This window comes from Pantherophis guttatus, chromosome 5, assembly GCF_059756535.1.
Source record: "Pantherophis guttatus breed Tessera chromosome 5, ASM5975653v1, whole genome shotgun sequence".
Classification (NCBI taxonomy): domain Eukaryota; kingdom Metazoa; phylum Chordata; class Lepidosauria; order Squamata; family Colubridae; genus Pantherophis; species Pantherophis guttatus.
The window spans coordinates 7,527,302-7,550,551 of NC_142067.1; the positions used below are offsets into that span (position 1 = coordinate 7,527,302).

Sequence of the window (23,250 nt, forward strand, 5' to 3'; positions counted from 1 at the left end):
TATTATCAGCTATGAGATGACAAGGAAGCTTTATTGCAGTTTATATCTAGTTCTCTTTCGTATAAGGACAAGTAAAAACACCTGAGCCGTTAGTTAATGCATAATTATGTTATGGAATTCATTATTAGCTGGGTATAGAATTGATAAATTCATAAAACGAAATTATTATGAAAGCCATATGTTAACTCCGACAGATATAGCTGCAAAGAAAAGCAGAAGTGTGCAAATATCCACATCTCTCAAATTTACCAGCTCCTTCAGCAAGAAGTTGGGAAATTTACACAGTCTTGTTCTTAAGTAAAAGCCCCTTTCCATTTCCCCAAATTACTGAAATCTCAGGAGGGGTCACAGGGCTATAAAAATACAAGATTTTCGAAGGGCGTGATTTCACAAGTTTTCAGAGATTTGAGAGGTTGGCGGAGGGAAGGCAGGGCACATCACATCCTAAGGACAGAGCCCTCTTTTGTTTCTGGTTAGAACAAGATGGTCATAAAACAGCAAATAAAAAAAAAATCATAGCTAGATTAGATCTAACTTTAAAAAAATTGCTTGCACAGCTGGGACAACTCCTATGCAACTGATTTGCAGGCCCCTCCATATCAATTACAGATTTATTGTGGCTGAAATAAATTATGTCATACCAACGGCGTGCTAGGACACACAAAAATATATCATCAAGGATATACCGTATTTTGCGGAGTATAAGACGCACCTTTTTCCCCCCTAAAAGGGGGTGAAAATTTAGGTGCGTTTTATGCACCAAATGTAGCCCCGCCCACCCATTGGCCCCCACCCTTTGGCCTCTGCCTCCCAGCAGTTTACCTCCTTGCAAGCAAACAGCAAGAAAAAACAGCTTTCAGCTTCAGCACAGCCTAATTAGCCCAGATTGATTGGATCAGCCTCCCGACTCTAAGCTGATTTGCTCTCAGCTGTTTTGCGCAGGGCTCTGCTGCTTGCTGCAAGGAGATAAATTTCTGGGAGCAGATTTTTTTTTTCTTGTGCTAATCAAGCTATGCTGAAAACGAAAATGAAAGTAAAGCAGGCTGTTTGCTGCAACGAGGCAAAATTGCTCAGAGGCAGAGGCAGATTTATTTTTCTTCTTTTCCCCACCAAAAAGGTAGGTGCGTCTTATACTCCGGTGCGTCTTATACTTTGAAAAATACGGTATACTTTTTTCATTTCTGTTTAAGGCATGACACATCAAATGCCACGTTAATTCCCAGTTAATCTGATCTCATGCTTCAACTGCAAAGTGGCTAAAAGTACTTGGCTGTTGATATTATCCCTGGATCAAGAAAGGTAGTCATTATAATACTAATTGTAGGGACGCGGTGGCTCAGTGGCTAAGACGCAGAGCTTGTCGATCGAAAGGTCGGCAGTTCAGCGGTTCGAATCCCTTGTGCCACGTAACGGGGTGAGCTCCCGTTACTTGTCCCAGCTTCTCCCAACCTAGCAGTTTGAAAGCACGTTACAAAATGCAAGTAGAAAAATAGGGACCACCTTTGGTAGGAAGGTCACAGGGTTCCATGCGCCTTTGGCGTTGAGTCATGCCGGCCACATGACCACAGAGACGTCTTTGGACAGCGCTGGCTGTTCAGCTTTGAAACGAAGATGAGCACCACCCCGTAGAGTCGGGAACGACTAGCACATATGTGCAAGGGGAACCTTTACCTTTACCTTTATAATACTAATTGATTGGTACTCAGGTCCTTCCTTAGGCATGAATATAAAATCAAACCGAAGGGCAAGATACGTCAATATTTGCCTCTGCAATGCCAAGGTGCAGAAATTCTCAAACAACGAAAGAGTCCCAATGTGCATTTCTTTTGATGTGTGTGTTTATGTTTATGCATAGGAGTGGTGCGATGGCCTAGAGGTGGAGCGCTTGCCTCACAATCAGGAGGTTGCGAGTTCGATCCTAGGTAGAGGCAGATATTTCTCTCTCTCTGGGCACACAGTGAATATATCTGCTGAACAAAACTCCACACCGGTGACAGGAAGGGCATCTGGCCAGTAAACACTCTGCTAGCTCCATTCAGTTGCCCAGACTCCACCCCGCAAGGGATTATGATATATGTTTATGCATAGAGGTGCAACATCATCTTCTTTAGTATCCGATATTCATACATTTATATTTCATTGAGTTTTCTAGTGGTTCAGCTATTCAGCTTTCTACCCAAGGGGATGGGTGGATGTAACTAGGTTTATATTCACCCATCTAGCAAAAGAAACGTCTCCTTGCTTTTCCTAATTTTTCAAAGTATTTTTTTAAACCAAGGGTCCCCAACCACCGTGGCTGCGGCCCAGGGGTGAAATGCTCCCGGTTCGGACCGGATCGCCTGATCCAGTAGCGATGGTGGCGGGTGGTTCGGAAAACCGGTAGCAAAAATCCCTACGCCCCCCCCCCTCACCATGCCCAGCTGAGCCACGCGATCATCAGAGGCTTTTTTTTTTACTTTTAAAAGCATTTTTTCTACAACCTCTTCCGACGAAAAAATATTTTTAAAAGTAAAAAAAAAAAAAAAAAAGGCTCTGATGATCGCGCGTCTCAGCTGGGATCGTCAGAGGCTTTTCAAAGCATTTTTTTCTGCAACCTCTTGGCCGAAGAGGTGGTAAAAAAAAATTCTTTGAAAAGTCTCTGCCGATCCCAGCTGAGTTGCCTGATCGGCAGAGGCTTTTCAAAGCATTAGAAAAAATGCTTTGAAAAGTTAAAAAAAAAAAAAAAGTTGGCCACGCTCACCCAGTCACATTACACCCCCCCCCCAAACCAAGCCCACAGAACCGGTAGTAACAAATTTTACATTTCACCCCTGCTGCGGCCCAATATTGGGCTGTGGCCTATTTGGAACTGGCCTGCATGAGTGGTGAGCTGGCGTGCATGCACACCTGTGTGCAGCTCAATTTGCACAAGTCAAGCTGCTTGCACATGCGCGTGTACACTGACTTGCTACTCATGCGGCCCAATTCCCCTCTTTCCCCCCTCCCCACCCCCAAGCCGGGCCCCCAAGCCACAAAGGTTGGGGAGAGCTGTTCTACACTGCACTAAAAAAATTCTTTTTTAAAAAAGGAATCTGTGGGAAGATTGGCATACTGTGTAAGTTTGCAGAAAGTTTCCACACTTAACTGCGATCCAATCCTTATGTTTATGTTAGCTCGGGATGTCCCAAGTTGAACAGGATGCAAATTCACCTGTTACAAGATTCGCAATATTTGCCACTTCACCTGCTTGCTTAACAGACCGATTAGGAAAGCACAAACTGCCATTTCACTTTCCAATCCCAGAGGCACACGGCTGTCACCACTTCTAACTGAATAATGAATGTCACACTGCCACGTTTGGAGGAGAAATGGAACAGGACAGAATAGCAGAGTTTGGAAGGGACCTTGTAGGTCATCTAGTCCAACCCCCCGCCCAAGTAGGAGACCCTACACCAGCGATGGCTAACCTTTTTGCCATCGCGTGCCAAAAGCTGGGGGAGTGTGAGATGGTCGCACGCACGTGCCCACGCCCATAATTCTATGCGCCCTGCACCCCCCCCACATGCATGCGTGGGCGACCCCCCCCCATGCTTCATCCGCTTTTGGCATGTTATGGCCTGGTAGGCCTGTTTTTTGCCCTCCCCAGGCTGCAGAGACTTTCTAGGAGACTGGGGAGGGCAAAAACAGCCTTCCCACTCTTCCGGAAGCCGGAAACAGCCCATTTGCCCACTTCCGGTGGGCCCAGAAAGCCCAAAAACCAGCTGGCCAGCATGCACATGCGTGCTGGAGCTGAGCTAGGGCAATAGGGCAACGCTCGCGTGCCCACCAATATGGCTCCACATGCCACCTGTGGCACGCCTGCCATAGATCCGCCATCACGGCCCGACACCATTTTTGACAGATGGCAGTCCAGTCTCTTCTCGAAAGCACCAGTACAACTGAGCCGAATTTAAAGACTTCCAGGAAGCAAGATCAGAGCTTACGTTAACTGCCTTTGCAGGTTTAAGATGATAACTACACTTCCCATTATATAACCTGCATAGAAGTTGAATTGACAATCCCATCTTCAGCAAACTCTCAAAATCACTCCTTAAAGTCGGCATATTCAGCCAATTACAGATCTGACAGCCAGGGGCGGGTTCTAATTTTTTTTACTACCGGTTCTGTGGGTGTGGCTTATTTTGTGGGTGTGGCTTATTTTATGGGCGTGGCTTGATGGTCATGTGACAATTATTTAGGATTTAGCAGAGGTACTGGTCTACCAGGCTGTACCGGTCTACCCATTTATTTTTGCAGGCACCGGTCTACCCATTTATTTTTGCAGGCACCGGTCTACCCATTTATTTTTGCAGGCACCCGTCTACCAGGGTGGATTTGATTTAAATCGAGTTGATTTAAATCACAATTTAAATCATGATTTAAATCACTAGTAAAAAGGCTTGATTTAAATCAACTCGATTTAAATCATAATTTTTAAAGAGCAACTGTCATCTCTGCTACTCCTTTGACCCGCTGTTGACTCACCGATAGTCCCAGTGTTGCAGAATATACAGCCTCATGCTACATACCTAAGCTCCATTTCATGCTGAATAAACTAAATTATTTATGTATCTTAAATAGAAAACTATCTTACGATAGATTTTACCCCAAAAGTTTTTTATTAAAATAAATTCGATAAAAATAAAAAAAATCCGATTTAAATCAAAAAAATCTGATTTTTTTTTTATTTTTTTAAAAAAATCATTTATTTTTATCCACCCTGCTGACAACTATTCAGTGACCATTCAATGCCACTAAAAAAAAAAGACTTATCACCATTTTTCACACTTACAACTGTTGCAGCATCCCCATGGTCACGTGACCAAAATTTAGACGCTTGGCAAACGACTCATATTTATGACGGTTTCAGTGTCCCGGGGTTATGGGATCCCCTTTTGCGACCTTCTGACAAGCAAAGTCAACGGGGAAGCCAAATTCACTTAACAACCGTGTGACTAACAAAACAAATGCAGTGACTCACTCAACAACTGTGGCAAGAAAAGGTCATAAAGTGAGGCAAAGCTCGCTTAACTGTCATGGTTAGCAACAGAAATTTTGGGCTCAATTGCGGTTGTAAGTCAAGGACTATATCTAATGATAGTTGCTTGTTTCATTGATTAATCTGATGTTCAGCATCAAACTTTCCACACCTTAGACTAACAGACATCAAAAAAGCATTCAAGTCAGAATAATCAATACACAGATTGCCATCCTAAGACCATCTCTTATTTGCAATATTGTTCCCAGAGTCTTGCAAACTTTCTCCCAAAATCCATTGTTCTCTTCCTCAAACCCTGTTCCTTTCAACACAGACATCCTAGTCCAAGACAACGACAATCTTCAGGCAGGCTAAGACAATGATTTGCTGAACAAACCCTGATTCAGGTTGACAAGATGCATTAATCCAACATTTCTCAACAATTTGGGAGAGGTGTGGACTTCAACTCCCAGAATTTCCCAGCCGGTACACCGTCTGCACACTGAATTGGAGAATACTGGAAGTTGGAAGTCCACACAACTTATAAATGGCCAAGGTTTTAGAAACCCTGATTTAGGATGCCTCCATCCTGCAGCAAATTCTCCTGTGCCGTCTTCCCACAACCTCAGAGTCAAGTGCATTGTAGTCCCAGCGGCGTACTGATGGGTCAGACACGCTAAACTCTGTAGGACTGAGGATGTGCTAGGAATCCAGCAAACCATGGTTAAAGTTATCACGGCATTAAAACTCAGATCACTTTTTACTGGCTTTTGCTTGCCGGTCCACTTTTCAGATTCAGATTAACAGAGTTGGAAGGGACCTTGTAGGTCATCTAGTCCAACCCCCTGCCCAAGCAGGAGACCCTACACCGTTTCTGACAGATGGCAGTCCAGTCTCTTCTTGAAAGCCTCCAGTGATGAAGCTCCCACAATTTAGATTAGATTAAATTAAGAGGTGGAAGGGACCTTGTAGGTCATCTAGTCCAACCCCCTGCCCAAGCAGAGGATCGTTTCTAACAGATGGCAATCCAGTCTCTTCTTGAAAGCCTCCAGTGATGAAGCTCCCACAATTTAGATTAGATTAAATTAAGAGGTGGAAGAGACCTTGTAGGTCATCTAGTCCAACCCCCTGCCCAAGCAGGAGACCGTTTCTGACAGATGGCAATCCAATCTCTTCTTGAAAGCTTCCAGTGATGAAGCTCCCACAACTTCTGAAGGCAGCTTCTGTTCCATGGGTTGATTTGCTTTTGCTGGCTTCTCTTTTGCTGCAGAGCTCTGGCTGCAAATCTTGTCCCTTTTCCAGGCAATAAATGAGTGCGAACCTGCGGAACTCTCCGCCACTGGATATAGATATATATATAGATATTTGTCTATGTAAGTTTTCAGTTAATATTAACTGTACACACACACACACACATATATGTGTGTGTGTGTGTGTGTGTGTGTACAGATATATATATATATATATACACACACATATATATATATAGGCATGATTCAAAAGGGGAACGGGAAGGGAGAGGGGTTGAGGGAAGAAATATAGGATGTTTGGCGAAGGAAGGGGCTTTGAGAGGAAGCCGCCCGGCACTTTCTCCCTTACCTTCTGGGCTATATAGCAAGTGCGGTAAGCGCGAAGCCCCAAAATCCGGGAGGAATCGGGACGGGAGGCCGCGTAGAGGTGAGGATGGCCGAAAATGCTCCAGGCACGCCCGAAATCGCCGACCCAGGCGAGGCAGAAGAGCCACCCGCCCCACAGCCCCGCAAACACCCGCATAGCCGCAAAGCAACCGACCGAAATCAAGTCTGCCGCTGTTTCCTCTCCTTTTTATACCCGGGTTTCGGGAAGGAGGCGGGACCGAAAAAAAAGCCCTCTGACTCCTCCCACATCCCGAGATGGACAAATGAGCGGCTCTTCTCGAAAAGAAGCCACGCCCCTCCACTCGATGATTCGCTGTCGCGGCGAGAGAGAGAGAGAAGGCGGTGGGAGGAGAGACAGAAAGGCAGGTAAGCCGTTCGGAGGCTTTCTGCGATTGGTTACGTCCTGAGGCGAAAGCGTAGGCTGTGCCTTTTATACTCTCCCCCCCCACACACACACTGCTTCGTGGTTGCCACGGCAGGTAGAAACAGCGAAGCCCTCCGATTGGCTAGAGACGGGGGAATGGGCGGAGCTGGAGAAAAAAAGGTTGAGTTGAGGCGGGAAAAAAAGGGGGGGCGGGCGTTTTGAGCAGCTCTCCCTCCGAGCTCTTCGCTGATTGGCGCGTGGGAGAAAAAAAGAAAGTGTTTGTCGTCACTTCCGTCCTGAACCTCGAGACCGCTTCCGGAAGAAGCAGTCTACCTGTTGGAAGGTGTGTTACTACTCTTCAGGCGCAGCGATGGGTGAATAGTCGCCTCATTTACCTCATTATTATTATTATTCTCCACAACTTTTTTAAAAAAATTGGACTAGGAAGACCCAGGTTGAAGTTCCTCCTCAGCGATGGAAGCTCCCTGGGAGACTTTGGGCCAGTCCCATTCAGCCCGGCCTACCTCACAGGGTGGTTGTTGTCGTCTTAAAAGGAGGAGGAGGGAATATTATGCAGGCTGCCTTGATCCTTTGTATAAAAAGGCGGGGTATAAATTCACACCAGCCACACCTGGTCTAGAGTCTTTCAGACTTCTGCAGGGCGCACTATGCTTCCCATCATCCCCAGCCAGCACTTGAATAGGAATAATAGAAATGGAAAATGAATAATAATAGAAATAATAGAAATGGATTAGGAATAGGAATAATAGAAATAATAGGAATGGAATAGGAATAACAGAAATAGAAATGGAATAGAAATGAAATGGAATAGAATAGAATTCTTTATTGGCCAAGTGTGATTGGACACACAAGGAATTTGTCTTTGGTGCATATGCTCTCAATGTACATAAAAAGAGAAGATACATTCATCAAGAATCATAAGGTTTAACACTTAATGATAGTCATAGGGAACAAATAAGCAATCGAATCATAGAATTGAATAGAATAGAATTGAATAGAATTCTTTGTTGGCCAGGTGTGATTGGACACACAAGGAATTTGTCTTTGGTGCATATGCTCTCAGTGTACATAAAAAGAAAAGATACATTTGTCAAGAATCATAAGGTACAACACTCTTAATGATAGTCATAGGGAACAAATAAGCAATCGAATCATATTAGGAAACAATATAAATCGTAAGGATACCAGCAACAAGGTTACAGTCATACAGTCATAAGTGGAAGGAGATGGGTGGTGGGAACGATGAGAAGATTAATAGTAGTGCAGACTTAGTGAATAGTTTGACAGTGTTGAGGGAATTATTTGTTTAGCAGGGTGATGGCGTTTGGGAAAAAACTGTCCTTGTGTCTAGTTGTTCTGGTGTGCAGTGCTCTATAGCATTGTTTGAGGATAGGAGTTGAAACAGTTTATGTCCAGGATGCGAGGGGTCTATAAATATTTTCACAGCCCTCTTTTTGACTTGTGCAGTATAATATAATGTATAATAAGTATAATAAGGTCCTCAATGGAAGGCAGGTTGGTAGTAATTGTTTTTTCTGCAGTTCTTATGGTTATTATTATGGTTATTGAGTAACAGCCCTTCTCATGGCTAAAAAGGCCTCACTGTCTTGGGAACACCTGGGCGGAAACTTGGGGCAGGCGGAAATCCAACGGGTGCAGGTTCCAGTTTCGAGAGGGAACCTGAATAAGGGTTGCTTTCAGGAAAATTGAGATTTCCGAGGCAACCAGTGTTAAATTTATTTACTTATTTATTGAATTTATATTGCCACCTATTCGCCCATGGCAATTCAAGGTGGCTTACAGAACATAAGACCACATTTAAAACAGTAAAAACTAACAAAAAAGAATCCAATAAATTAATATAGTTGCTAAATTGTTGCTGTTCTACCCTCAAAATGATGCTGTAGTAGGGCATTGCACACCAGAACAACTAGACACAAGGACAGGTTTTTTCTCCATGCCACTCTGCTAAACAACTAATTCCCACAACACTATCAAACTATTTTTTTAAATATTTTTTATTATTTTATATCATACATTTTCTTTCTATGTTGAGCAGTGTGCTCTCTAGGTGTCCAAGGTGTTAACATACAAACGTACAAATATCATCATCATTATAACTATCAAACTATTTAGTAAGGCTGTATTATTATTATTCTACTCATCTTTCCTATTATCTATCTCCTTTTCTACTTATGACTATAACTGTTGCTTGTATCTTTATGATTTATATTGTTTTATTTAGATTCCTGGTACGATTTATGTTGATTCTATCAGTAAGTGTTGTATCTTATGATTTATGATGAATGTATTTTTATGATGGCTAGGATCATGATTTATCCCTTATAGCTTTTATGTACACTGAAAGCTTATGAACCGAAGACAAATTCCTTGTGTGTCCAATCACACTTGGCCAATAAAGAATTCTGTTCTGTTCTGTTCTTTTTTTTTTTTTCTATTCTATTCTATTCAATCCTAATCCTAATCCTATCTTTCAGGAAAACAGACCTCTTCTCTTCCAGTGGGCAGATTTAAACTTCATCTTGACGCTCTCCATCTATGTTGGAGCCAGCTTCTCTCACCCCCATTATCTAGGAAAAAAGGGGTAGAACACATTTTTCCTCCACCTGGTAATTTCTGGTGAGCTATCGGTTCATTTTGTTTTTTTCCCAGAGCCCCTGGGTTTTAACAGGGTGAATATCATTGCACAAGCAAAGTGAATGTAACATAGTCACAAACAGTGAAATGAACATGTGAATGGGCAGTTTGATGGGATTAACTACATAGCCCACAAACTGGACTTGATTGTGGATGGTCAATGTGGGAACCATACCGTGCCAGGTTAGGCTGAGTTGTCTCTGATGCTATTAAAAGTAGTCCTCGACTTAATGACCATAATTGAGCCCAACATTTCTATTGCTAAGAGAAATCGATGTTAAGAGAGTCTTGCCCCATTTTTTAACCTTTCTTACCACAGTTGTTAAGTGAATCACTACAGCTATTAAGTTAGTCACATGGTTGTTAAGTCAATCTGTCTTTCCCATTGACTTTGCTTGTCAGAAGGTCACAAAAGGTGATCACATGACCCCAGGACACTGCAACCGTCATAAATATGAGTCGGTTGCCAAGCATCTGAATTTTGATCAAGTGACCATGGGAATGCTGCAACAGGCGTAGGGTTGAAAAATGGTCGTAAGTCACTTTTTTTAGTGCCATTGTAACTTCAAATGGTCACTAAATGAAGCTATAAATTGAAGACTACCTGTATTCCTTTAACAATGCTGGTTTATTACACTGATGTATGGCTGGGAGACCAGTTGAGGTTGAGCTCCATGTACTCCTGATCTGTCAGTATGTCTCCACCTGGTGGAAGTACCTCTACCTGTTGTTCATGGCTGCATGGTTTGTTAAGGCATTCAGCTGTGTATCCCTTCAACTTCCAGGAATGGAGACTCATAGCTAAAGCAGTTTATGTGTTTCACCCATTCTGCTCCATGCTGAATTATTTTTAAATGCTAAACCAGGTTCTTTCCTTGAAAGAAAAAAGAAAAAGAGGAAGGCGGAGGATAAGATGGTTAGATAGTGTTGTCAACACAACGAAGAGGAATTGGGGAAAATGCCGGGAGACAGAGGGGGGGGGGATGACGTACTGTGGTCCATGGGGTCACAAAGAGCCTAACATGTCTTAGCGACTGAACAACAAAAAGTTCTTTCTTCTTAGAAAGGGCCCCCTGTTCACTCCAAAAAGAAGCTGAGCTCCTAGAACAGAAGAGCTTTGGCAACCTTACTTTGCATTGGAGTCTGCAGTGACTGAAACTCTTTGACTTCCAAGCAAGCCTTTGCACGAAGACAAGGGAAGCAGGGATGAGTGAATGCGGACTGTGTAGAAAGTTCTTGGTTCATAGTTAGTCCAGATGGAGTGTAGAACACTAGATCACCATTAGGAGGAGAGAGTAATCCATCCAAAAATATGCTTCTGTACTGTGGTCACAGAAGATTTTCTAGGCAGGCCTAAATGTACCAGCTTTTACTCGAGTAGCATATGTGGCACATTAAAACAGAGATGAGCTATTTTCTGATGGGCAATTGTGCAAAACTCTCTTGTGCATTATCTGAGTAAGCTAGATAAATGGAAACAGACAGACTTACTCCAGATCTGAGCAACGCCAATAGAATGCCAAGGTTGACTGGGTTTATCATTATCGTTTAGTACAGGTACTTCTTGACTTACAACCAGAAATCATCCCAAAGTTTCCTTTGCTAAGCAAGACAGTTACGAGTCTTGCCCGGTTCTACGACCTTTCTTGCCACAATTGTTAAGTGAATCACTACTGTTGTTAAGTTAGTAACACGGTTGTAAAGTGAATCTGGCTTCCCCGTTGACTTTGCTTGTCAGAAGGTCGCAAAAAGTGATCGCATGACCGTGGGACACTGCAACCGTCATAAATCTGAGGCAGTTGCTAAGCATCTGGATTTTTGATCACGTGACCATAGGGCGGTTGCAATGGTCATAAGTGTTGAAAAACGGTCATAATTCACTTTTGTCATTGTAACGTCGAATGGTCACTAAACGAATAGTTGTAAGTCGAGGACTTTCTGTATGTGTATGGCTCACCAACCCATATCCCCAAGAAATAGTCTTTTCCAGGACAGGTAGTGTACAACCCTGATTTGGTGGAGCAATTCAACTTCCTTTAAGTGAATGTTCCCAGACCTGTCCTGGGTGGGAACTGAGGGCTAGTCTCTTATGTTACTCCCTGGATTATGGCCAGTGACTCATTCACTAGAACAAGAACTTCTGGACTGATGTCATTTTAGAGGTGCATTCTGGAAGAGATCCATATGGCTTACTTGCTGTCTCTCTCACAACCATTAGGTAAGGCTCACACTGTCAACCCAAACTCCCCATCTGATTTTGATCTGACCACAGTTTGAGCTACAAGATGGTTATCCCCTTGTCCTAGAGCTCTAAACCCACTGGAGACCCCTGCATTGCGATCTTCTCATAAGGAAGGACTGTCCGGAGCACTTGTGGGTAATCTGCACCTTGGTGGCACAGCGGACTAAAGTACTGTTAAAGTAGCACTTAGCTGCCAGGTGCCTGCAATTACTGCAAGTTCAAATCTCACCAGGCTCAAGGTTGACTCAGTCTTCCATCCTTCCGAGGTAGGTAAAATGAGGACCCGGATTGTGGGGGCAATAAGCTGACTTTGTATATAAAAAAAAAAAGCACACCGCTTGGGGGGGGGGCAAAAGCCCTACTAAGCAGGTATATACAAAAGTATGAAGGCTATTGCTTAAAAGCATTGTAAGCCACCCTGAGTCTCCAGAGAAGGGCGGCATATAAATCGAATCAATAGATAGATAGATAGATAGATAGATAGATAGATAGATAGATAGATAGATAGATAGATAGATAGATAGATGATAGAGATAGATAGATAGATAGATAGATAGATAGATAGATAGATAGATAGATAGATAGATGATAGATAGATAGATGGATAGATGGATAGATGGATAGATAGATAGATAGATAGATAGATAGATAGATAGATAGATAGAGCAATCTCATGTCCTCTCCTTGCTCCGAGGGGAATTACAAAGAGCCGGTGTACAACAGTTCAAGAGTTCAAAGTTAAACAACAGCACTGAAAAAAGTGATTTATGACTGTTTTTCACACTTACGACCATTGCGTCATCTCCGTGCTCATGTGCTCAAAATTTGGACGCTTGGCAACCGGCTCATATTTATGACGGTCGCATGATCGTATCACAATTTGCAATCTTGTGACAAGCAAAATCAATGGGAAAACCAGATTTACTTAACAATCGTGTTACTAACTACTGTTGTGATTCACTTAACAGTTCTGGCAAGAAAGGTTGTAAAATAGGGCAAAATTCACTTAACCGTCTTGCTTAGCAGCAGAAATTTTGGGCTCAATTGTGGTCATAAGTCGAGGACTACCTGTACTAACTGACTCTTCATTCCGTCACAGTTGTTGGACTTTGCTGACTTCACCATTTCTTCTCCGGGACAGTCCTCACCATGTCAGTTTTTCAGACAATGTGTTAAATGCTCATTCTACACTGCATTGTAAGATGTGCAATTAGGTAGGATTGTGTCAGGGTTCCAAGGAACACCCCCAAAACTGCCAGATTGTATGCTCCAAGACACTTGCAAAAATTTATCTGCTTTTTTAGTCATATAATATACGGTGCATGCAATATTATAGGAGATAAATTCACCCAGTGAGCTAACCTCCAACAAGTAGACATTTAGTGTAATGTGTTTGTAGGGTAAGAAATATTTCCATTATAGAATTCCATACAGTCAGGGTTAACTAAAACTGAATTTTTTTTCTCCCCCGATAGATCATTGTGAAAGCACATGAATGGCGGACACTTCCTGGTTGCCTCTGTGATTTCCATCCAGAACAGCAGCTTTGTGTATCCATCATGTCACAGTTGCTTTTCCAAAGTATCCCTGCGATTCAAACGGTATGCTCCCTCTCAAGAATTACAAGTAGTCCTCAACTTATACCAGAGATGTCAAACTCAATTACATTAGGGCCGCATCAAAGTTTGACCTTGGGGAGCTGGGGTGGGCGTGGCCAGGGTGGGTGGGGCTACCTCAAAGTCACTTGGGTTGGGGGTGCCTGTGATGGCCCGAGCACTCTGACAGCTGGCTCCTGAGCTCTGTTTCGGCTGTGATGGCCTCCTGCAACCCTCTGCCAGCGAAAATGGAGCTCGGGAGGGCCCCATGCAGCCCTCCCAAGCTCCGTTTTTGGTGGCAGAGGCACTGCGGGACGGTCCTTTGCTGTTTCCAGGGTGGCCCTGTGGGCCAGATTTAAGCAATCCACGGGCCAGATCCAGACCCCGGGCCTTGAGTTTGACACCTCTGACTTATACAGTCATTTGTTTAACAACCAAAGTTACAACAGCACTGAAAAAAAGTGGCTTATGACCATTATTCACACTTATACAGCATTCCCATGGTCATGCGATCAAAATTTAGACCCCTGGCACCTGGTTCATGTTTATGACAATTGCCCAGAATCAATACTGTGATACACTCAACCTCTAATAAACTCTACCTTTCTCAACAAATGGAACCAAGGTTCTTTCTGTTCAGAGATTTACCATTTTCGGACTATAAGGCGTACTTTTTTGTCTCCCAAAAGGGGGCGAAAATGTTTGTGTGTCTTATAGACCGAATATTGCCAAAGCCCCGCCCACCCGCCAGCCTTTTTTTTTTTTTTTTTGGCCTCTGCACACCCTGTTTTGAGGCCTTTTTTCAGCCTTTTTTGGCCCGTTTTTGGGGCTTTTTTTGGACGTTTTTTTCAGAAAAAACGGGCCAAAAAAGCCTTGAAAACGGCCTCAAAAAAGCCTTGAAAATGGGCCAAAAAGGCTCAAAAAGGGGGCAAAAAACCTCAAAAAGGGGGCAAAAAAGCTTCAAAAGGGCCAAAAAGCCACAAAAATGGGCCCCCAAAAGGGCTCCAAAAAGCCTTGAAAACGGGCCAAAAAAGCCCCAAAAATGAGCCCCAAAAAGCCGAAAAAATGGGCCAAAAAAAAGCCCCCGAAATGGGCCAAAAAAAGCCTCGAAAATGGACTGAAAAAAGCCCTGGAAACAGTTCGAAAAAAGACTGGAAAAGGCCCAAAAAAAGATAGGCCAAAAACTTTTTTTTTTGTTGTTTTCATCTTCTAAATTTAGGTGCGTCTTATAGTCCGAAAAATACGGTAAGTTGTGGCAGGTCCGAGACTAGCCTTGGGCCTCCCGCAGTAGTGAGACTTTTCATGTGACCCTACATTTAAATCCCTTCGTCGTCTTTCTTTTGTCAGATACAATTGCCAGAAGTGTGCTTGTTCGGGCGACAGCAAAGAAGCAAACTACAGATACCGACTTTCGCTGGAGGTAGCCGACACCCGTGAAGTTTTTGAGGTCACAGTATTTGGAAGCTGCTTAGATACCTATTTTGGACTTACAGCAAAAGGCCTGCAAAGGTAAAGAAAGGAATTACTTTGCTGAGAAGCATGAGCCTGTTCCTTCCATCTTATTTGAATGATTTAATTATATCTCTCAGAATAGTTGCTGTTCAGTTTGCTGCCTGGATACCAAGCTGGTATATATTAATAATGGCAATTAAATTTACAGAGCTATAAAATTTGTGGCAGGGCCAGTGTGTTAAATGGAGAAACATTCTCGACTTGAGTCTCAAAACTCTTCGAGTTCACGTTTCCCTGAATTCATGATTAACCTGGGGAAAATTATTCCTCACCTTTCTCTTCTCTTTTATAAGAACATTGGAATATATTCATTAACACCAATTCTCTATATCAAAAGAAAATATAGCTATTGGATTCTTGCCCAGAACATTTAAATTCTGTACTGAAAATGAGTTATAGGCAGATAAATATTTTTTTCCTCAACAGCCTAAGGTTGTCTAATTTATTTAAAATATTTCACAGATTTGATAATTACTATTGCAGAGGAAGTTGAGCAAGAGATAAGGAATAAAGGGTTTTTAAGAATGTTGCCATCAAACCAGTAAATGTTTTGTTCCTGTCTTATTGTAACCTAGGCTCCCCCAGCCTTTGTGCTTTGCTCACAAGTAAAATGTCAACTGTGGGACTCACTTAACAACTGCAGTGATTCACTTCACAACTGTGGCAAGAAAGGTTGTAAAATGGGACAACTATCTTGCCTACCCAGCTGAAACTTTGGGCTCAATTGTGACCATAAATCGAGGACTATGTATAGCGTGTCTGAAAACAACTGTCAGTTCGGAAGGCAATTTCTGTGTAATTGACAACACGATTTCCATGATTGTAGTTAATCCATGATTAGAGATACCTAAGGTTTTCTGGATGAATCTTGATGTATGAAAAAAAAAATATCACCACACGGTTAAATCATCCGGAAGGATTTATAACTACGCAGATAAATGATTATTAGCAAAACAGGAATTGGGTCAGAAAGCAGAAATCTCTTGCTTTGTTTATTGTGTGCCTCAAAATCCTGAATTCAGCAACTTGGACTGGATTTTTAAAAGGCTTGTGGGAGATGTTCACAAGCAACATGAAACATTTATCAAGAGGCAGGTCTGTTCACTTCCCTTCCTGTGTATAACTTTTAAAAAATGTTGCGAGAGTGCTGTTGAATTAGAAATTAAATTATTCTCCATCAAGGTACATCGAAGAACTGAACCGCGAAGCAGGAGAGGATGAAAATGATGCCGTGTTTGGTGCCGTATTTCATGCTGTTGAAACTTGCTTTGTTGGGAAGAAGTTTGTCTTCAGGATTAAGGTGACAGTTCTGCTCGGAATAAATCTTTTAGGAAACCTGCAATTTAAGCATGACAGATAATTTACATTGCTGGGCAAGCTCCTGGGTGTGCCTGGTCAGGTTTCTGGTTTAAATTATGAGCATCCTCATAATTGGCATGTAACAGGCTGAAATAACAGTTCCAGTAATTGGAATGTTGATTCTACCTTGATCCAGGTGCTTCTTCTTATGTTTATAATGTTGCGTCTCAAATTGTAGAAGACTATAATCCTCATGCATAACTGCTAAATGCTATAAACCAGGGGTCTCAAGCTCGATTTTATTGAGGGCCACATCAGGGTTGTGTTTGACCTTGGGGGGGGGGGTGGCCAGGGTGGGCGTGGCCAGATTGACTTCACTAGTCAAAACTGTTTTCAGCCACGACAGCGTCCTGCAGCTCTCTGCCAGCAAAAATGGGATTCCCCAGGCTCCATTTTCAGCTGCAACAGCCTCCCCGAGCTCCGTTTTCACTGGCAGAGGGCTGCAGGTGGTCCTCATGGCTGAAAACGCAGTCTGGGCAGGTTGCACATGGCCTCCCCGAGCTCCGTTTTTTCTGGCAGAAGGCTGCAGGAGGCGCTGTTTCGCTGGCAGAGGCACCGCGAGTCAGCCAGTCTTTTACTGTTTCCAGGGCGGCCCTGCGTGGTAAATCCAGTCCGCAGGCCTTGTGTTTGTCACCCCTGGTATAAACTGTCTCTTAGAGTCAGCAACAGAACAATCTGTAAACACCTGGACTTCAACATTCCTCCAAATAGGACCTGTAACTCCTCAGATTAAATACATTTTTTTGAAAAAAGAAAAGAGGGCGGAATTTTATAAGGGCACCAACTTTTTAGCTGATTTCAGGGGCTTCAATATATTTGCCTCAGGGTAAGGTCCCTGAGATCTTGTGAAATTTATATAGGCAGTCCTTGTTTAGCAACTGCCTTGTTCAACAACCATTCCTCCGGTGATGAATAAAGTAACTTCGCGACCAATCGTCACATTTGCCACTTTTTGCACTTCTGCAAATCAAAGGAGGGCTGAAATAAGATTATAAGGACAGTAGCTTTGCTTAACGACTGAGTTGCTCGTCCCAGTTTTGGTCACTAAATGAGGACTACCTGCATAGTCTGTGAGATTTTGGAGACATTGCCGATCAAAAGAGGTAGTAGGTTGTTATGCAGTGAATTTTCAGCTCTGCAGAATTTGGTGAGATGATCCAAACAAGACTCTAACCTCATTTTAATACTATCCTTTAATTATATGGGTAGGGAATTTCACAAAGGCAGATAGATGCGTTGGCAGAGAAACTCAGCATAAATTCAGGGTCTACTTTAGGAAGGAATAGCACTCTCTGTTTGATTTTGCTAGAAAGCAAAGAAAGTTTTCACAGGCTTAATTACAAGCCTTAATTACAAGGTTTCAGAGTATTTGCTGCAGCCGTAAATCATGATATGAATTGCTATTTTGAGTCAAGAAATGCACAAAACTACAGATCTACCCCTGCCATGGGAGAGACCTGGACTTTTGCATTATTGATACCCACACTGGGGACTTTATTCTCCCCAAAACATTACCGTACTTTTCTGAGTATATGACGCACTCCCTCCCCCCCCCACCACAAAAGTGGGTGAAAATTGTGGTGAGTCTTATACACCGAATATTGCCGAAGCCCCACTGGCCCCCACCCTTAGGCCATTTTCGGCCTCTGCGTGTTGCATTTTCGGCCTCCGCACGCCCCGTATTAGACCTGTTCCAGGCTGCGGGGATTGCCACAGCACATCGCCACCAATCGCCGCCTCTACATGTTGCATTTTCGGGCTCCTCACTTCGCATTTTCAGCCTCCACATGCCCCGTTTTTGGCCTCTGTCGCATTTTCGGCGGCGGCAGCAATCCCTGCTTCCTGGAACCGGCTGAAAATGTGATGCGTGGAGGCCAAAAATGGGGCGTGTGGAGGCCAAAAACGCGGTGCGTGGAGGCGGCAATGGGCTCTGGCAATCCCTGCAGCTTAGAACAGCTGAGTGGCGGTATTCCGGGAGGCTGATCCAACCGCCAATCAGCTGTTCGTGCTAAATCAGGCTGCAATAACGTGCTGAAGCTGACCAGGCTGTTTGCTGTTTGTTGCAAGGACGCTAGCCAGATGAATACTGATGGATGCTTGGTAGGCAGAGGCAGAATTTTTTTTTCTTGTTTTCCTCCCCAAAAACTAATATGTGTCTTATACTCTGGAGCATCTTATACTCAGCAAATACGGTAAATCATTTACTGAAAGATTGACCATCCTTAGGGAGTGAACATAAATGAGCAGCAAAAATAGTTCAGCCTCTTACGCTTCTATTCTAAAGAAACAAGAAGAGGCACTTTGTTTTTAGTTAAAACAAAGTTAACTGAGGGACCATCTCTTGCTGGTCACATCCACCTGACCTAGAGTGGTGAGGCAAGGAATGTTGCAGGTCTCATCCCCTAAGGAGATAACATCTGGCAGGACCCCGAAGAGGGGCCTTCTCCATGGTGACTCCCTCCCTTTGGAACATCACCCCTCCCCCGAAGATTAGACTGGCCCCCACTCTGACACTCTTTTGGAAGTCCTTGAAGACGTGGTTCTGCCAATGGGCCTGGGGGACCCAGAGCGGGATGGACCCCTTTAAATGGCTGGTGTGTGTGTTGTCACCAGGGTGGGGGTTATTATTTTATTATTTTTATTTTTTATTAACTTTCTTTTATATTATTATTTCCTGTAAGCTGCCTTAAGGTATCATGAACGAGTAGGCAGCAATAGGAAGGATGGATGGATGGATGGATGGATGGATGGATGGATGGATGGATGGATGGATGGATAGATAGATAGATAGATAGATAGATAGATAGATAGATAGATAGATAGATAGATAGATAGATAGATAGATTCAACTTCCTCTTAGTCTGGATCTAGAACTGTGACTAAGGTTTCCTATGTCTAGTTTAAACTAGCCAGCTTCAAGTAACTACAGTTTGAAATTGGCTGATGTGGACAATATGATAAAACAAGTTTCTGAATCCTCCCTTGTCAGGTGGATGAGCGGAGGAAGACAGTCCAGGTCTGACATTTAATTTCATAAATAAATAACTGGATTTCATTTTTTTGCAGAGTTCCGACGTTGTCCCTTCTGACAAGCCCTTATTGCAAAATGGCCCCCCAAGGGAGAGAAGCACCAAAGCTCTCATCGCCTGTGAAATGTCCCTACCTCACCCTGGGCTTGTGGGCTACACCGTTATCCACTATATTGAGCAGCAGCGAAGTTGTCCATTTAAGCAGAGTCATGGGGCTTTACGGCCTCTGGATCACATCCTGGCATCTGATCAGCCAAGCGGAGAATTAAAGAGCCTCCATCTTTCTGACGATTTGGATGCGACTCAGTCAAATCTCAAAAATGTTTTTTTAACCCTCAGGCCTTACTCATTCGGGCTTACTTGGTCATCCACCTCATCAGAAGACGCAGAACATTCTGCAGCTTTAGATACACGCCAGGCCAGCTCGGAGAAACAAAAAGACGAAGATGGATTTATTATATCACACAACCAATTGGCGTACAATTTCAGGGGCCCAAACTCAAAGCGAGATAAGAGAGATGTACATGAAGATAAGAAGTCTTGTTTGTATCCTTCTCCACAAAGTCTCACCACTAGGGACGGACTGGGAAGTAGACTTTCCGCAAAAGGAAAAGATGGTGATATATTAGAAGGCCCCTTACCATCGGAGCAGAAAGATTCTTCATGCATAATTAACATCCAATCCAGCTATGGGCTAGCAAATCCACAGCACCCTTTGCCCCACCAGAGACCTAAGGAGCACCTTGCTTCCTCCTCTTCTCCTGATGCCACAGGAGGTGTAACCGCTCAAGAAGCCTCCTCCGAAGGCTTGATTGAATTTCTTGCCAGACTTGACAACGGCAACTCCACTGCCGATCTCCCGAACGGTCAAGAGCAGCATCCTGCCTCGGTTCTTGGCGAAAAAACAGGCGAAAATAAAGAGAACGAGCTGCTCGCAGAAGAAGAATACTGTGCTTGGAGAGGAAGGGACATCTACTGTTTCCCACAGGTGGGTTCCAGTTGCCGCGAGGCTAATTTTGATGCTTCAGCAGATCTCTTTGATATTAGTGCCGGGGGATCGACGAAAAGCACTCCAGCAACGTTACACGGGCCCCAGATAGTTACGTCTCGGGCTGGCATGCTGACCCCAAACTGTATAATATCAGAATTCATGCCAAGGCAAGGTAAGGGAAATGCTAGCTGGGCTACTTCTCATTTGGGGTTATCGTTATGTGATACAATGGATGTCTCAGTCCCCAAAACAAGTACTCCGATTGCTGGCTCAGAGATCACATCTGAATGCAGCCCTGTAGGGATCCTGGACTTCACTTCTACTCCCCGCTCCATTCCCTTCGCAAGGCCTTGTCATCCAGAGTGTCTCACTGCAGGGAAAGGATCCTTTCTAAGCCAACTCCCCCTGAATAAATTGCCTTGGGACAAGGCCAGATGTAAAAGGTCTAGGCTCCCCTCTAAAAACTTTTTAGTGAAACAGCTCGTCAGCAAATTCTCGCCGTCCGCAAGGTCAAGCAATGCAGAAGCTGGCACGGACAGCCCATGTGGACCTCCGAGTCGCCTCTCGGTCCAAGAGTCACTGTCTGAAGATGGTGGCCAAGAATGGAGTCCTCCTTTGAGGAACATCCAAGATCAGGATGTAAAATCGTGGAGAAGAAAGAGGTCAAAAAGCTTCATCAGGTTTCACAGTGATGGACGAGTTATGGAGGATTTTCCTCTTTCTGAAAACCAAGGAGGATCCTCGAGTCCAAAAAATCTTTCCAAATTAGCAAAGCTCAGATTTCTTCCTAAAAAGCAGCAACCAGAAGAAGCTGACGTTGAAGGCCAACCTGTACGTCAACAGAGAACAATGCTTGGTCCGCCAGTCACCGAATCGCCTGACAAACCACCTTTGGTAGACTTCAGCAGATCAAAGCTACTGCCCGCACCTTCTCCTGTGCCTCATGTTGCAGACTGGTCTTCTGAACTCTTCTCCGATCATGACCAGCTGCTCAACGCAGAGGCCACCCTATCACTGCCAACCTCTTGAAGACACCTTTCATTTTGAAATAACGTCTTTTTGGTCACAGTTGTACTTGGAGTGCAGTTTCAATAGTTGTAAATTTGGGGCTGGGACAGCAAAAGCTGGGATGGTTTTTTTTTTTAAATTATACTATATATATAGCAAGGTTTGTTCATATTCCGTCGGATCATTTTAAGGAATGGATTATGTCTAATAGAGCATTGAGGGACTCTTTCCTAGAAAATTAAAATTGAATGAATTTGTCGTCTTTGGTGTTTCATCTTCCTTTGTCATATGACCGCCTTGAACCTTTCTGATTTGCCAGCCCTCTAAGTCTAATAAATAAATAAATATTAATGTTCAGGCTACTTATATGTCCACCATTCATGGAGAATCAGCAGACTACAGGTAATCCTCAAATCAGCATCATAATTGAGCCCAAAGTATCTGTTGCTAAATAGAGACATTTGTTAAGTGACTTTTGCTCCATTTGATGACCTTTTTTGCCTCAGCTGTTAAGTGAATCACTGCAGTTGTTAGTAACATGGTTGTTAAGTGAATCTGGCTTCCCCATTGATCATACGACCATGGGGATGGTGCAACGGTGTATTATTTAAAGTTCTCAGAAACCTATTCTCCAAAGCACCTGAAGGCAGGACCAGAAGCAACAAATGGAAACCAATCAAAGAGAGAAGCAACCTAGAACTAAGGAGAAATTTCCTGACAGTGAGAACAAATCATCAGTGGAAGGGTTTTCCTCCAGAAGTTGTAAGTGCTCCAACACTGGAGGTTTTTAAGAAGAGATTGGACAACCATTTTTCTGAAATGGTGTAGGGCAGGGGTTTCCAACCTTGGCAACTTTATGACCTTGTGGATTTCAACTCCCAGAAAACCTTTTATAGTTTGGTCCCTAAACATCTCCAGGACCATTTCGTTCAAATAGACCAGTGTTGGCGAACCTTTTCGGCACCGAGTGCCAAAACGAGAGCATGTGCGTGCCGGAAAGGCCACCTGGTCTTCCAGTTTCTGGCATGCATGCACGCCCAAAGACCAGCTATCCGGTGCACATGCGCCAGTTCTACCTAGCTTTTCGGGGGCCTTGCGCCTCCCTGCCTGCCCCCCTGGTCCCAATTGGGGTGATGGGACATCGACCCGATGATCTGGTTCTGCAGCACCGGACAGGGAGAAAAAGTTGGAATGCCCCTCCCTCTGCTGGAAAGCTGGAGCCTCCTTCTCAGCCTCGGAGGAAAGAGGCGTTGCCATTCCTGATGCTCGGGTTGGGGGCCCCAGGAGATGGGAGAGCTTTACCTCAACTCTGGCTGGGATGAAGCGCCCACCACCGAGAACCAGTCAGCGCAGCCCCCCCTCCTGCCACTTTTGCCAAGGGAGTGCGACCTCTTCCTGGCTGGTGTGCCTCTTACCCTGGCACTGGACAGACGTTCCTCCCGCGCGGACTCAGCTTCTGCACAGCCCCGCTGCCCCAGAACAGCAGCAGCAGCAAGGAGCAGGAGCGACCGGCCAGCCCCTGTAGCCGCTACTCCGCTGGCGAGCCGGGGCCTTGGCAGTGTCTCCATGCATGAGGAGGCTCCTCCTCCTCCTCTGGCTGCTCCAGCATCCTAGCTGGAAGCAGCAGCGTGAGAACCACCACCACCCCCTTGCCCCCAGCGGCAGCAACTGCCCCATGCACCAGAGCCAGCCAAGTGCTCCGGAACACGGACGGACGTCGGTGTCACAGGCTGGAGGGCTCCCCACACAAAAAGCCTGCTGGGGCGGGGAGGGAGAGAAGCCCAGGACCGCCCGTCCTGGCTGGCAGCTCTGCTCCCGTTGCTCTTCCAGGTTCCTGC

General features: G+C 44.3%; 2 protein-coding genes across 6 annotated transcripts in view; one reads left to right on the plus strand and one right to left on the minus strand.

Moving 5' to 3' along the window:
• The window catches only part of PRCP (prolylcarboxypeptidase), a 49,512-nt gene extending 42,704 nt beyond the window's left edge, over nt 1-6,808 (minus strand). The window contains exon 1 of the mRNA XM_060686175.2: nt 6,596-6,808. Coding sequence (XP_060542158.2) covers nt 6,596-6,769 — 174 coding nt within the window. The 5' untranslated portion in view covers nt 6,770-6,808. The remainder of the gene's footprint in view (nt 1-6,595) is intronic.
• A 183-nt stretch (nt 6,809-6,991) lies between these two features.
• DDIAS (DNA damage induced apoptosis suppressor) lies at nt 6,992-21,674 on the plus strand. Of its 5 annotated transcripts, none has more exons than XM_060686176.2 (7): nt 7,028-7,340; nt 9,517-9,658; nt 11,895-12,184; nt 13,394-13,519; nt 14,861-15,022; nt 16,208-16,325; nt 19,451-21,674. In XM_060686176.2, exons 4-7 carry the CDS (start codon nt 13,410-13,412, stop codon nt 21,431-21,433), a joined length of 2,373 nt encoding a protein of 790 aa, XP_060542159.2. In that variant the 5' UTR covers nt 7,028-7,340; nt 9,517-9,658; nt 11,895-12,184; nt 13,394-13,409; the 3' UTR covers nt 21,434-21,674. The 5 variants fall into 5 exon arrangements, with proteins under 5 accessions (XP_034263603.3, XP_060542159.2, XP_087751907.1 ...); XM_087895781.1 differs by having other exon boundaries at nt 7,070-7,371; XM_034407712.3 differs by lacking the exon at nt 11,895-12,184 and having other exon boundaries at nt 6,992-7,340.
• Nucleotides 21,675-23,250: the final 1,576 nt, after the last annotated feature.